This window comes from Crocodylus siamensis, chromosome 3 (genome assembly GCF_052110815.1).
Source record: "Crocodylus siamensis isolate JL-2025a chromosome 3, ASM5211081v1, whole genome shotgun sequence".
Lineage (NCBI taxonomy): Eukaryota > Metazoa > Chordata > Crocodylia > Crocodylidae > Crocodylus > Crocodylus siamensis.
This window is the reverse complement of record NC_143397.1, coordinates 93,004,688-93,021,128: the sequence shown is the minus strand read 5'-3', so window position 1 is coordinate 93,021,128 and position 16,441 is coordinate 93,004,688. Positions and strand designations below refer to the sequence as shown.

The 16,441-nt window shown below is 37.8% G+C and overlaps 1 protein-coding gene across 1 annotated transcript in view; it reads left to right on the top strand.

The window, feature by feature from the left end:
• Positions 1–8,092, top strand: part of CAAP1 (caspase activity and apoptosis inhibitor 1) — a 34,700-nt gene extending 26,608 nt beyond the window's left edge. Inside the window, exons 5-6 of the mRNA XM_090038808.1 lie at positions 348–421; positions 6,469–8,092. Coding sequence (XP_089894934.1) covers positions 348–421; positions 6,469–6,806 — 412 coding nt within the window. The 3' untranslated portion in view covers positions 6,807–8,092. The remainder of the gene's footprint in view (positions 1–347; positions 422–6,468) is intronic.
• Positions 8,093–16,441: the final 8,349 nt, after the last annotated feature.

Here is a 16,441-nt window from a genome sequence, read left to right as displayed (position 1 = left end):
TTGCCTGCATGACAATTTGTTCTGAATTTTGGAGTCGAGCACTTCATATAGGGAAGATGCTGCCAATGATTATTATTCATCTGAAGGAACAGTGCAGCGAGGATAATTTCTTTGGCCAAGTATATCACTAGGCAAAGCAGAAAAATGCAGTGGTTCTTAATTGTTTAGAATAGTAGTAAAAATACATGTAAAGCCCTATCGGCTTCCCCTGGCCCCCCTAGAAAGAAACTGGTATGTCAGGCTGTCAAAAAATACTGTTATTTGACGGAAAGGAAATGTTTCTTTCAACAAATTGTCTTTTATCTTTTTAAACTCTACAAAGTAAATGTGTTCTCATTTGTTTCTAGACAAGACAACAGCATAGATTCTACTTCTTATCTGAAGGAAGACAACAAGCTGGAAGGCCTGGAATCAAAACAAGGTACGGATCAGAAAGCTGAAGTCTTGCACCATTAGTGTGAGGAAGCGAGTGATTTAAAGTATTCAGGCTTATTATTGAACTTTAGGGATAACTACAATTATGTCTCCTCAGTAGGTTCAAATGACTCGGGACATCTGTGTCATAAAAATGAGGCTTTGGGTAGTATAGAAATGAGGCCAAGAAGGTTTTTTTCTTTTTTCTTTTTTTTTTTTCTTTTTGAGTGAACCCTCACTCCAGATCATGCATCTAAACTTCAAAATGATTGAGCGATCAGCTCTTTCATTGATGCAGCATTGGGGACTGCACCTTGTCAAGACTTCTGAATGTCAGGCTTATACATTGAGAGGTTTTGCAGCTTTCATGCTGAAATAGACATTCATGGAAAGCACTTAGTTTTGTCATTCCACCTCCTTCTCTCACTTCCTCTCAACATACCTGGACACACTCTTTAGTTCTCTTTGCTCAGATGCCTATAATAATGCAAAGTCACAGAAGATAATTCATAATTTTCATATACAGTAGGCTCCTGCTAGTGATGCATCAAAAGAGCAGTCTCTAGTTCTCCTTGTTTATACTTTTTTATGGAGTACAAAAATACAAATCCATAAACAAGTACTCTTATTGTGCTAGTATATTTCCACTTTGCTACTCAGAGGCATTCAATATGATGAGCATTTGGAGCAGTCAGAGGTTTTCCTAATCTGTTATAGAAACATTGATTGCTCTTCCTAATTTCTCTAGAATTTAAAGTCCTAATAACATAAAAGGAACTGTTCAGAAACATACTACAAGTCCATTATAAAGTAGTGGGAGGACTTGACAAAATAATTAAGCAAACGTTTATAAGCAGGAACAGATCTTTATGTCCATAAATTAAACAAGTTGTTATAAGCAAAAGTACGATTCCTTAAAAAACAAAAAGTTGGGACTGTGCCCTCGGCCTGGGTTTGTGCAGTTTTCAGCACCTGAGTATGGAACCTTGGCTTCCCTTAGGCATTTGCCTCTGACTCCCAAACAGTCCTTTTATAATCTCTTCTTAGTGTAACTAAGTGAAAGTGACTGAGGCACTTGCCCCTAGTGCTGACTTTGGCAGGGGCAGTGGAGGAAAGCCAGAAAGGATTAAAAAATATCTGCTGCTGTAGTAGCTACCCTGTGTGCTATAGAATCATAGAAAATGAGGGTTGGAAGACACCTTAGAAGGACATCTAGTCCAGCCTCCTGCTCAAAGCAAGATGGTGTTGCTATAGCCCGGCATGCAGAATTTCCCAGTTATGTCTGTGCTCTCTCCTCAGCCATGTTACACGCAAAATAATTGCTTGCTTTCTTCAGGGGTGGCTAGCTGATCCAAAGGGTCTACATCCCTACTTCCCAATTTTTACTCATACCTCTATCCTGATCAGTAGAAGACACCTATTTTAGGAGCTTTAAACCCCTCAAATCTGCAGCAGTGGAACTGCTTTGTACCTAGGGAAGCTGTAGTCCTTTAGTGCTTAGTAGCTTAGCTTGGAGAGAAATTAATATAGTAGTAGGGGACGAAAACATAAAGCTATCCTAGTTGAAGAGGGTCTTTGATCATTTCGACATTATGTTGATGTATACAAAACCAGTATAAATTAGACCAGGGTATATGTTCATCTCTCTGTGCCCATTATTGATTACCCTATATGGCAGCTTCAGCACCAGCCCAGGGCACAGAGTACATGGTGAATCTGGCCCTGGCCCCAGCCCCTGCCAGGTAGTAGCAGCAGCAGCAGCTCCAGCCTTTTGATGCTGTCTCTGGACCTCCACTGACTACAGCTTCTGTTGACATCACACTGTTGACTTCAGACAGCAGTGATCGTGGCCTCAGCTCTGGTCCCAACCTGCGGCTGGTGGCACCTCTGGCTCCAGTCCTGGACCAGTCCCAGGTTGGAGCCAGGGCTGCAGTCTCCTGACCCAGGCCAGTAATTGAGTCCAAGACCATTCTTTTTTCCCCCCTCATGTTGAATGGGTGGGGGGGGAAATCTCATCTTGTATTTGAGTAAATGTAGTAGTAATAATATAGGTTTGACTTCTGTGTAGGAAGCACTGCAACAATTGTTTTACAACACTAACTACTTCCAGTATTTTATACATTGCACTGGCTGCTTGTATCTTGGCCTGTTTACTATTACTATGTCCAGCAAATCTAAATAAGAATAATGTCAGAAATAGCTTTTGCAGTCAGTAAATGCTTCAGATTCTGATAAGCTGTATTCCTGTTTCATGAGGATCTAATATTATTTTCTCCCTGCAACTTTTATTTTTCAGTCCTGAGTCCTGTCGTCTTTGAACAGCTTTGCATACTTTTGAAGTAGCTAGTGAGAGGAATTAAATAGTCGGGGAGGGAGGAATGTCATCATAAAACCAGCAAAATTGTTAGGAGCAGTATGCCATGACTGTGAGAAATGCTTTAAATATTGCTTGTTGCACTATATGGAGTGACCTCGGAATTGACAGATTTCCTGCAGACCTCTTCCACTTCTTCTGTATTATCACAGGGAATTGATGACTTGCAGGTGATTGCTTCATTGTCCTTTTTTATGACTTTATCAACCACAGTATCATGATGGCTTTGGGCTATGACAGCAGCTCCGCTCAAGATGTTAGCTTTAAAGAGCTTTTGAGAATATGGGCATAAATTGTAAAATATAACTTAGTAATCATTCTTCTTCTGTGCTGGAGCCTGTGGTGCTAAAGGAAAAAGGTAGAAAAGGAGGGGGTAAGCAGAAGTGAGCAAAATATGGTTAAAAAAGGAATTAAGTGTGCAGACATGAATTTTACAGTCATAGCTGAAGGAATAAGTACAAGTTATCAAAATGAAAAAGATAATGAGAAATGCCATCCAAGACTTTTATTACTATGTAAAATTACAACTGGAAAAGAGGGAAATGAAGCTCATCAGCTAATTAAACAACATTTGTAGGCCAGTGGGGTTGTATGATTATTATGCATTGTGCTGCCACTGAGAATCCTAAATTCTGGATGGAACCCAGTTCTTGCAAGCAACACCTTTGCATGCTGGGTAGCTTCCTGTTCTGTGCAAATGGTGGGACAGGGATGAAGAACAGATCTCCAAAACTTTTATCTTTTTCCCAGCATCTCATGAGTTCCAGTTCAATTATGTTTCTCTTTGTCTGTAAATAGGGAGTTAACTTTGCACCAGATTCTTTCAACGTAGCGTTTTGGTTTTTTTTGTTTTTGTTGTTTTTTGTTTTTTTTTTTGTCGCATGAAAATGCTGCTGAGTTGAGCAATGTCTTAAGTAAATATGGCTTGGTGCTCCTCTGGGAAGACAAAAGAATTTCCATTTGTTAATCCTACTGTTTCTCATCTCTTTTGATCTTCCATATACTTGGTTTCTGACAAGTTTGAGTAAGTAAAATTGTCTGCAAGGTTCTTTCTGTAGGCAGTACCTCCAGACTACAGCTGTTGTTGAAAATACAGATGCTCAAGTTGCTGTGCATAAGGTGGCATTTAGAGAAAGGGCAATACTATGTATTGCTTCTGTGTAGGGGGCTCTGAAGATGGCAAATTTTGAATAGAATTAAAAATAATGTGTATGTACGTTGACCCCCAATAGAGCAATGCTTATACTTTAAGTCATGACTTGTTTAACACCATGAACCAGAAATTCTACATATTTTTTTCATCCTTGTTTATAAGTGAACAATAAGTGCATATGTGTGCACATTCCCCCAGACACCAAAAAGTATTTTAGTCTAGGTGAATACTTTTAAGCATACTTCTCTTTCCCTTTAAAGGAAAAACTGAATACTGACAAAGTTCGTTTAGAGCTTGTTTTGGAACTGGGTCAGTATAATTTGGTGGTTCATGTCCCACCAAATCTTTGTGCAGAATCTCCACAGAATGCAAGGACTTTTCTACAGAGATCCAGGGGAGGAAATGGCTCAATATGTGTACAGAGAGCATTGCAGTTCTCTCTTCTGTCTTGCATAGTTTTTTTTCTTGAAATATGCTGTACAACCAAAGGCAAACATAACAGTGGCTTAAAACAAACCTCCTTCCAAAGATTCTTTTAATGTACATTTTTGAAGAGGGAAAGGAATTGTTGATGTTGGGACTAAAACTCAAGCTCTTGTTAGAGTGTTCTCATTAGTATTTAGATGAATGATGAATACAACCTGTTCTGAATACTTTTACAATAACAATATGAAATGTGAATATGTTGTCCAAAAATACAGTGATGTGAAGACAGTTAGTTCAAGGTATTTGGACTTTGGCTCCCTGCTGTTAGGCAACATTATCAATGTCATATTTATAGAGCCCTACGGAATTCATGGCAGAAGTGGCATGCGCTGTGACTCCCTTAACGTTGCAGGTTCCCCCATGCACTCTCACCTGCTGCTGATTGGAGAGGCCCTGCTTGTGGCTTGTTCATGACCAGCAAGGAAGCAAAAACGGTGGTTTTGCCTCCCAGACAGTAAGCAGCAAATGGCAGGGTTGCTGGGGCCCTATAGCCAGTCAGCAGCAGGAAGCAAAAATGGCACCATGTTTAAAACTGTGGTTTTTACCTCCTTGCTGATCAAGAGTGAGCTGCAGGCGGGTCCCCTCCACCAGTCAGCGGTAGACAGATGCATGGGGGAACCTGCAAAATTAAAGGAGCTGCACTGCATGCCACTTCTGTGAATTCGGCAGGGCCCTACATATTTATAACCTGAACTTCAGTAACACTTGAATTGCCTGGTATCTAAAAGCAGCAATTCACGAAGGAAGTACTTCATTGGTTTCCAATATATCAGTGGCTTTGTTGTTGATGAGCAGTACTGATCAATAAAACTCCTAGCCCTGGAGATCTGAGATTCTGGAGCTAAGGAATGGATGGATAAAACTATTAATACTTTAAAAGCAGTCCACTAAGATGAAAAAAAGTTAAATCTGATGACAAAAGACTAGTTTAAAAAGTTAAAAAGAGATTTAATTAATATTGTACTGATATACAGGTATTTATAATCTCCCCTGATAATTTCGGTGTGTAGATACTGTTGTGCTTTCCAGCTGATATCATAATGTAATACATAAAGCTACTGTGTATCACTGTAAATTTGCTTTAGAACTTCAGTGCATGATGAAAAGCTTTTTGTGAATTACCTGGAGATCCAGGCTTAACTTTTCTATAGTCATGCTACTAGAAGCTTCTATAAAATCTACTAAATTGGTAATTTTGTCTTTTTGTTGCTATAAATAATTGGTTCATTTTAAGCAATAAACAATGCTGTTAGTGTCTCCAAAGATACAAATATTGCCCAAGTACTGGTAATTGCTCAGGTGAGAGTGTTAAGAGAAATAGTTTATTTACAGCCAGATTGTCACTGTCTCTTGTGGAGGTTTTGCTATAGTTTTATTCCACTGTACTGCCATTTCTAATTACTTTTTCTAATAAAACCCTACTTCTAACTGAAATTTAAAAGCCATCACCAACATTTCTTTCCTAAGTCGTTCAAATATTTCAGCTATATTTAGTTCAGGTCAGTGAAAAAACTGAATACTTGTAATGTGTGATTTCTCATATCCTGATTGGCTATGGTGGTATTACTTCATAAATTTCAGAGGAATCTTAAAGTATTTTTTAAAACCATACACTTTGAACATTAAATTTGCTTTAAAATAATAAACAATAATCAATCTGAGGTTCTCCATATCAACTTTCAATTTGTAATGCAGAAGCCTCATTGTGATATAAAACCTTATGACATTTTAATTAGGAAAATAGATCATGTAACTCCATATGATGGAATAAATTTTCCAGGCACTGCTGCCTTGGTATACTGCATGTTCTTCTAAATTGGAATAAAAAATGCATTAAAACTTGTCTAAATTAGATCAGCCTTAAAGTTGGGGGAGGGAAAAAAAGAAAAAATAGTTGTCTTTAATTTATTGATGCTTTTTCTCATACTCTGTCTCTGTGCAGAGAATCACTTTTATGCAGAGGCAGTTTCTAAGTTGAAAGGGATTTTTTTTTTGTTAGGATTCCTGCAGTATGTGGTTATTTGTTATATTTGTGTTACAGCCAAAGGAGAAGATAGCGATGTCCTCAGTATAAATGCGGATGCATACGATAGTGACATAGAAGGCCCATGCAATGACGAGGAGAGTCCACACGTGCCAGAAAGTGCTGTCAGAAGTGGAGCCGGTCAGATAGATGACCTTCAGAAGGACATTGAGAAAAGTGTGAATGAGATACTGGGGTTGGCAGAATCCAGCCCAAAGGAGTCTAAAACAGCATCCTTGGCCGTTCCTCCATCAGAAGATGTTCAGCCATCAGCACAGCAGCTGGAGCTCCTGGAGCTTGAGATGAGGGCCAGAGCTATTAAGGCCCTGATGAAAGCTGGCGATGTAAAAAAATAGCCCTAAGGTTGTTTCATTTACATTTTTTATATTCGTTTTGAAGAGTGTGATGTCAGTTCTTTTAAGTGCTAAAGTCTATTTGGATTGGGTATGACATTCCTCATTCAAACCCTTTTTTGCGTATCCTGACCTGTGGCTTAAATTGTTGATAGCTGTTTTCATTGCCTCTGGTGTACTGCTTTCTGTGACTTGCACAAATGGATTGGTTTGACACTGGACTGGATCAGTGTCTCTATGCTGGGTTATCAGGAAGGAGTCCTAGATTGTATAGAACTATGCCAGGACACTGGTGCCTTTTAGAAAGGTTAAAAGAGCAATGTGGGTTTCTTTTTTATAATCCCTGTAGTTAGCAGTTAAACAGACAATTTATTTATTCCCTCTTGAACTTCTTAATTTAAGTAACTTGGGTGTATAGGTACTTGTTTAAAAAAAAAATTCTGTTTTTAAGAGGTCTTTTCTGGCCTGATGTTACTTATCTGCTTGCATCATTCAGTGATGTGATTTGAGATACTTATTTTTCATTGGGAGCCCTGCTTACACTAATGAAAATATACTAGTTAAAAATGAATGACAACTCCCTTCAGGAGATTTAAAAGTATAATAAATTTTTTAGAGAATTAAAATTGCTGAAGTGAGTTTAAATAAGCGATTTAGCGTTGGTTATTGTTAGAAAGTTACAGAAGTGCCTGGAAGTAATTCCATTGACAAACCATAGTAACAGGGTTTTTATACTGTTGTTTGTTTGTTTTTGTTATGTGTTCCCATGACTATCTTGTGTGTTTCAGTTGAAAACAATAAATTATGTATACATTTTCTCTAATTGTGATCCTTTCTATTTAAAATTTGGCAAAGCTCTTGAGATGGAATGATGCAGGAAATCAAACTGTTTGAAAGATCTCTGGTCTTGATGGCAAATGTTTTTATATTTATGTGATAGTATAGCTTCTTCGTATTCCCTGTAAATATGAAAACCTCTTTAACCTTGTTAGAGAGGCTTTCTGGAAAAGTCTTGTAATTTATGGATATTTTGAAAAGATGCAGAAATCATAAATTCCACATTCTTCATTTTAAGGATGCTTGTGTAGATTTAATTTTTTACAGTTTATTCTCCTATTATGGAATTCTAACTGCAACAAGCTAGTTTTGATTTTGTTTAGAAGTGGTGCTATTTTTATACTTGGCTGTTTATACGGTCACTGTATATTTTTAAAATATACCTACTGAATTTGTTATATCCCAAGTATGTGAGTCTAATCCTTGTTAAATAAAATGGTTCATTATGTGTAGCTCCATTGAATTTTCTTTTATCACCTTGTGAAATAAGCAAATGAAGTATCAAACAATACAGCCTTAAAAATGAGTCCTTTCTCATTAAACTACTGTGAAATACTTCCCATTGTTTACATCAAATTGGGGTTTTTTTAGTAATATGCAATATCTAAAATGTTCCTATGAGATTTTGAAAGAGTTTTCATAAGTTGCTAAATGTGGCCATTGATTTTTGGTAGCAGGTTCCTTTTCCATCTTCTTAAGTAGCATTGGGTAATTTAAATAATATTTTGAATAAGTGCAACATAAATTTGCTGTAAACTAAAAACATTATTATATGCAGCTGGGAGGATAGTTATAGTAAGGACTCCTCAAAGGGTGGCAGAGAACTGAATGAGTAACAACGGGTGCCAGTCATATCGTGACTTAAATTTTGTCTGTTGTTTGTAGCAGTTGAAGGACAGAAATGGATGTGAAAGGAAGAATGAACTGGATCAATTTAGTACACAGACTTCTGCCTAAAAAGTGGTGTGCCAGCAGCTTTACAATTTTATGGTGTCGTGGAACCTAGGATTGCTTTGTATTTAGGGCAGCAAAGGCAGGTACAGTGGAGTCGCATCTTACACAGACAGGGGTTAGGTTCTAAAGTCAGCGCGTAAAGCAAAAATCGCATATAGTCAGAATTACCCTTGTAGCTGCTTGGCCCCATGCACTGCACTGCAGGGGGGGCAGCTACAGGCTGAATCCAAACAATTGGCACTCTGGGCCATACACGTATGATGAATTCGCGTAAGTTAAACGCACATATGATGCGACTCCACTATAATGGTAAAAGGGCTGTTGGTAATCCTTGCGGTCTGGGATTCTTAGGCTGTGAAGTCACAAAATATTGTAATTGCTTTACTGTAAATGTTTTGTGTTGTATGTGTATACCTCACATCATTAAGTTTTGGGATGAGATGCATCCCAAAACTTCTCATTCCCAAAGCTTCTCTTGTTCTTTGGAGTCTCAGAATAGGAGACAGACTCTATGCCTGAAGAAGAGTGATTGCACCCAAAAGCTTGCTGAGAACTATTTTTTCCAAGTACTCACTTGGTCTAATAAAAGATATTGCATCCACTCAACGAACCTTGCCTCCCATCATTAAGGCACTGGTTACTTCACTCTGGCTTGCAATGGGCTTGACAGTTTCACCTGTAGGCGACATTGTCATTTATACAACTCCAATCTCAGATGCTTTGTAGGACAATACTGTTATAACTTACAGAAACAACTGACCCTTAACGTTTGCCTCTGTCTCACTCTTTCATTTCTAATTTCATTTGTTAGCTTTTCCTACCATCTACCTTATTGTAGTTTAGTGCCTGTAAAAGCCCAAGTAATAATAATAATAATAAATACTTAATCTTAAGAGTGGAGGAAAAATGAACCATGCTTTAATAACTAGTTGATGCAAGAACTGTTGATTGAATTTACACCCTCCCTTTGCTGCTGAAATTCCCCAAACCTTGTGTTTTCTTCAGCAATTCCTCCTCACTCCAGGCGAAGTGCTAGAGTTGCCTGCTGCAACCCTCCCACGTATTTCTCTCAGGTCACTGAGCAGTGAAAGCTAATGCCACGCAGCAACCTTCTTTCCCCAAAGGGCATAATTTAGAGGAGTGCTGCAAAGCTCAAGTTAAACCGAGTTAAGATCAAAGCTTACATGTTGAATGCCACCGCTGACCTGGTTGATGGAGACCCCCATAAACAATATTTTTATGAATTAGTAGCGTTAGGTTACTAATGCTTCTGGGTTCTATACAAACCAGTACTGCCAGGCAGTAACTTTTTTTTAATGGTAAATTAAAATGGACCACTTTGAATTGTCCATCTTTTTGGTTACTGGAGGCAAGAAGCACTGACTTGAATTCAGCTCCACTTTTCTACTGCCGTTTTGAATTTCAGGCTTTAGCATGTGGTGTTGATACTGTAATGTCAATAAGTTTATTTTGAGGTCAACATGCAGAAATTCCACGTTCTGAGATTTTTTTTAATATGTGGTATAATGGAGATAAAAAAGGCTTACCATGCATGTGACAAAGAACTTGAAAAGAATCGGGGTTCTAGGAAAACTAAATAGAGATGTTTGCAAATAAGTAATTGTTTTATAATTGTATTCTGTGTTATAAAAAGGGCTGTATGTGACTGATTACTCAGGTGCTAAGTCATTTTTGGGATACTGAACTATTGCTATTTAGGCTTAGAATGTATCAGCTACATTATTACCCAGGCCCCTGCATTGATTCATACCCTGTTTGTTTGCTGTACAATTAAACTATTCAGTGCATTTCAGATGGTTACTAGACTCCTATTTTACAGTTTTTTACTTTTAAATGTCTCCCCTGGTTTGTTTGTTTGTTTGTTTTTTCTTTTTAAAAATTATTTTAGTAATTCGCTTTGGAGGAAGAGGCAATTTGTATGTAAAATATAGTCCTGAATTATTTATGAAATCTTAAAATAATTTTACAAGGACTTTTGATTAGCTGCTTGGAAGACTCTTGGTTGGTTAAGGATTGTAGTTTGGATATGGGTCAGCAGACGGGGACAGAGCTGACCTAAGCTTCCTGAATAACAAGGAAATAGTTTCCCTGAATTAATCTTTGCTATCCTAATAGCTGCTGCTCTTCTGTGTCAGTTGGCAGGACCACATTTGTATTATATAAATAAAAAGGTGCAACTCCCCAGAGAGCCAAAAGTACCAATTATTCCTGGTGTGAGGTTTTAATGTTGTTTTTATGGTGATTTGATAGAGAACAATAATTAGACTTCAAGATGTCATTTTTAAGAGACAAATTATAGGCATTTCCCCTGAACAATTCAGACTTGTTTGTAGCTCTTTCTTTTTATTATAGTGTTTGCTCTTCCAGGGCAATGTTTTACCTAAAATACTGGCAAACTAGAACCTTGAATAACTTGCTTTTAAAACATCTGTGTTGTTTTCTCCAAGTTGAAAATAGTTATTGTAATTATTAATCATAGTGCATTAAAACCTTGATCACTATGACATCAAGTTACTTCATAGTAAAAGTAAAATAAGCATAAAATATTAAGTCTCCTACATGGATGATTTGATTAATATGCTTCTATGCTAAGCTAGTGCTGGTTAATGCTGTATTAAGCAGAAGTAGTATTTTACTGCTCTCGAAACCTGAAAGATTTGCCTGCAGTTCTACAAAGTACAACACGCCATGTCCGCGCCGTGGACAGCGGCAGCAAGGAAACCCTGCAGTTCTTCACTGCTGCAATGATACAACACATCCCTCAGCTAACTGGGCCTGAAAACATTCAGGGCTATTAAGGTTCTGTCCCCATTGTTGATAGCTATTGATCTTTGTACAAAAGATTGCCCCAATCTAAACTTTTCATTCTCATCATTGTGGTTTTAAGTAGCTTAATGTTCTCAAAAATGACTTTAAAAAATCAACATTTTTTTCAAAGCACAGTTTTAGTATGACAGATGCATCTTGGTTTCACAGGCAGTACTTTAGCTTATAAGATCACTGAAGCATTATGCCCATTTTACAGAAATAGGGAAGAGTTATGCAATAGATTAGTTAGTAGGTAGGGAGGGTAGAGGTGGTTAATTCATTTATGCAGAAATGTGAAGCAAAAGAACACAACTTTAACAGCATAGATACCAAATTAAAAACTGATTATGAAGTCCTGCAGTTTAGTCACGGCGATATAAACCTTCATGTTTATTGCTAAGTCAATCTGCAATATGTGGAGAGAAAAAAATGTTTATTATGTTTACCTTATTTATGGCCAAATTTAAATGTTAAAATACTGCAATTTTTTTGTCAAGTCGCATGTTTTATGGTTCTTTCTTGCCATTAATATTAAAATATGTAAACAGGATACATAAAAGGTGAAGAAAAGTCTAAAGCCTGTAAAAAGGTTTTTGCTGCATACCAGTTAATCAAACTGACTCTGCAGTCAGAGGGGGAAAGAACCAAAGAGCATAACTGTAAATATTGCACGGTTATTAAACTGCAGAGGACAAGTAATCATCTCTGTTAAAAAATGCATGTTCATATGGTAGACCATCCCCTTTTTAAATGTATGGTAAGATTTCATCCTTTTCCATGGGAACTGCCTTGATTTTTGTCAGACTTGAAGGTGCTTTTTGCATCTGGCGGCCCTGCAACTTTTGCTCTTGGGTAAATATTGCAGACTATAAATTGCTGTTTCTATACATTTGCAATTCTTTCCTCCATCTTTTTTTGGGGGGGGAGCGGGGGGGGGGAAAAGGGAGGCCCTAAGTAAGGCTAAATTCTTCTCTGTTACATTGGGTGCTCTGGATTAAAATTAGTTTACCTGAGAGCAATATTAGTCCCTTCTGTATTTTTAATTTTGAAGACTGATATCTGGATTTCCTGGTTTGTGTTACAGTGACATTAGTCGGCCCCAGTAAAGATCATGGCCCGTTGTATTAACCATCTCACAAATACGGTGAACCATGGTAGACTGTTCTAGTGCTGTTTTTAAACATGTGGGTTTATGGGTATGCATTTGGGTGTTTTCCCCCCTTGTTTTTATTTTTTAACCAAGTTTAAGTGGTACAAGCCCTACTGTACACACAGATTGGTACAAATCTATATTTGTCATCTTCCCCTAAATTTACAGGATTCCAGCTACACCAGTATTAGCATCTTTTTGTTGGTATAGTTATATCTACATTATGGGGCTGCATTACTTTAACTATGCAAGGTTCAAGTGAATATACTTAAAACTAAAGGAAAACTGGGTAGACAAACCATAAGAGACTTTTCCTGCCCTAAAAACATGCAAGCTAGATAGATAATAGATGGGAGAAAGGAAACTGTATAATACCGATTTAGCAGGTAAGAGACCTAAGGTGCAAAGAATGATTCGCTCAAGACAACACATCAAATGTGTGGCAATGCTATGCCTAGGACCCCGTTCTCTTGAAATCTCAGTGTAATGTTTTAGGCACAAAATCATCCTTTCTGCCTTAATTCCTCTGTATGGGACTGTGTTTCTAAAATAAGCTCCTAAATCTGCCCTTCCACTAGGTAGATTTCAATAGGCCATTAATGCGTATTAGAGATGTAAAATACCTGCTACTCGGCTCTAAAGCAACACTGCTGCACAAAACGTGGCCAAACTAGACACAGCAGTAGAAAATCAACTAGTAGGAATGTCCTGCCATAGCTGAGACAACAAGTATGTCTATCTTGGGTCTTTTTCCAGTTCTAATCTCTACATCACTTAATATTGAAAGGACCCAAACACTTCTTGTAGAAGGGTGACTTTGAGCCCTTGGTTTGTACAACAGTATAGGTATAATAAAGAAACCAGTTGTTGAAGACATCTAATTTTGTAGTATGCTGAAGTGTGGTAAAACTGTTTAAAATTGTCCCAACATTTAAAATGGGTGTTTAAACGCTTAAATATTTTGGTTGGGATTTTTGATTCCTTTCTCAGGATAGTAGAAGTCATTACCGTATTTCACACTGTGTAGGTTGATACGGTATATAGGTCAATCCCGGTTTTCTGACCCGAACAGTTAGAATTAGCATAAGCATAGTGTGTAAGTTGGGGCCAGGCTCGGTGCTCAGCTGGTGCAGCCCCATCCCCTGCAAGTGCTGCCTGAGCCGCACCACCGCTGCTTGCAGGAGATGGGGCTGCGTCAGCCAAGTACTGAGCTTGGCCCTGCCTGCTGTGAGCAGCATGTTTTAGTAAGCCGTTGTTTTATGTTAGACAGTTTGTAGGTCTGAGTAATCTTGGTTAAGAACAAAAAATAAAGTTTCACCCAACTTCTGAGGAGAGATTTACAGTAATAAGTATTATAGGAAATGCTTTTTGTTCTGTCTTAAAACATGGACTTCAGTGTGTGAAGAATATACAACTGAACTTTTAGTGATGTTATTTCATATATTGTCAAAATACTGGAACCAGAGCCCTGGCCTTATTGGGTTGGGGGTGGGTTTTTGTTGTTGTTTTTGGTTTTTTGTTTTTCTTACTGTCTGATTTCTAGGTCTGCAATTTGATGCATGTGGCTACCCACTGAATTAAGCTCTGCATTGCACACAGGGATTTGACATGGATGTGAGTGCTTGGCTGGGACCCAAGAGTGGTTGCCCTAGTCCTTGATGGTAGTTTACTAGATCTACACTGAAATATTAAAATAAAATCTCTGTGCTTTTGAGAAGTGAAACATTGGTAGTTCATTACTGATTCATTAATGGTGGTCCTTTATCAGTTAAATGAATTAACAGATCTTTTTCTTGTATCACTTGGAAGATGCACTGCTTCACCGTATATCCACCGATCAGTATTTTAAGTCCTGCCAGCAATCCAGCCCATAAACAGCAAAAGAGAGCAATGAGCCTCCTGGTCACCAACCTCTTTTCCCAATTGCTGCAGAGGAAGATAATGTTGTCACTACTGTTCATTAAATATCAATAGGCCAAAGGGAATGAACTTGGTGAAGTGAGATCTGTGGTTGATGAAAGACTGCAGGCCTCATAAAGCTGTTTGGGGTATAATATACGCTTATAATTGAAAGCAATAATCAGTCCCAAGAATCAGTGGGCAGTGGTTGACACATCAGAGGTGTGAATCTGATGAAAAATGTAATTTAGAATAGTGAGCCCATTTATGGTTGAAGAATGGGGAAGAGTAAGTTTACTTTTTCTTTTTCCTCTGATGTGCGCTGGCAGACAGATCTCCAAAATGCCAACTTTTCCGTGGGCCTTCACATCTAGTGTGAAAAAGGATGCTTATGTTAATTGCGGAGTAGAGCTACCTTCATTCAGTAGGAATCTGATTTTCAAGAATCATATTTAATCAAAGATGGTGTCAGCAAGAAGTAGAGATGTATACTTAGCACTGTTTGTGTAATATAAATATGTCTGGAATTAGACAAAGCAGAGACAAACTTACATCTCTTTGCCTCATTTTCTCTGACACACACAAGCATATATAAAAATTAAGGTTTTTCTTTCACTGGGCCATTATATGCAAAACAGAAGAAATGTTTTACTACAACAGTTTGCTCTTTGCAGTTTCCTGCATTTGTATTGATAGCGTTGTAATCAACACTTTGGCTTGATACTCTGTGTGTGTGTCGACACTGTGTTTTTTATAATGTCCTCTTTCCCTGCAAAGTTTTATCTTTGGCTAGTGAAAAAAGATTAATAATCCCTGTACCTCTGCTGCAAAAGGTTTAATAAACAACACTTAATTAAAACAGAAGAAGCACAATAAACCCAAAGGGTTCTGCTTTAGTACTGCAGATTTGTGTCATTTTTCTTGTTGGTTGTGTGTTTTTAAAAATTGGGGTGGGGGGAAGGGCTGAGAGAACTTCAGGTTTTTATATTTAATTGAACTAACAGCATGTGCTGACAAGTAATAAATAACAGCAGCACAGAGTGACTAAATAAATTGGTTTCCTCAAGCAATGATTCATCCTCTGTCTTTCATTGCCATCAGGTTAAGAGACAGCTTCTTTTTGTCAGCCTACAGAAGAAATATTTGATAATGTAACAACCCTTTTTCCATTCCAGCCACAGCACCCCCTTAAATGCATTGAATTAATATACATAAAAATAAAGCAATTAAGCAAAACTTGGGCTGCTTCCTAACTTATGAGAACTCTGTGTGGATTGACTTACCAAGAAAATGTCTTGCTTCGATTCTGCATAGTTTGTAGGAAAGGAACACTGCTGAAATGCAGGATTCTTTGGATTTTGCAGAACCAGCAAAGTTTGTATTGAATAATGGATAATGTGCCTGATAGGTTTTGCTTAAGTACCATTCATAGAAGGGCAGAACAAACAAAGGTCCTGATCCCAAAAATGCTCCGTGTGGGCAGACCAGTGTCACCTTCCAGTTATATTAGAACATCTTGTAGGGCACCATAATGGTGCAACATTTTGAGTACAACGAATGCTGATGGATTTAAAGCAGTGCTAACATCTATCATTTTAGATGGGGCATTATAACTGAGTTTACCAAATGTTTGGAGGATTTTAATTTGTCAATCAATCAATTTTTACTACTTCCATTATATACTCAAATAGCAGAAAGACTGAGTAGCTTGAGAGGAAGAGCGATTAGATGAACTTGATTAGATGAACTGGTGTGACTGGCTGAACATACAAAGTTCACTTTGGCTTTGCTAGCAAATATGTTCATGCATTAATACTTCACGTATTCTAGTGGTTTTAGACTTCCAGATTCAATTCAGGACGTTGGAGCTATATTTTAAGGCCTTTGAGTGGTTATTTGAAGACAAAAACATAAAAAAAAATCTTTCAGTGCAGGATAAACTGGGACATCTGTCTTCATTGGGGTACTA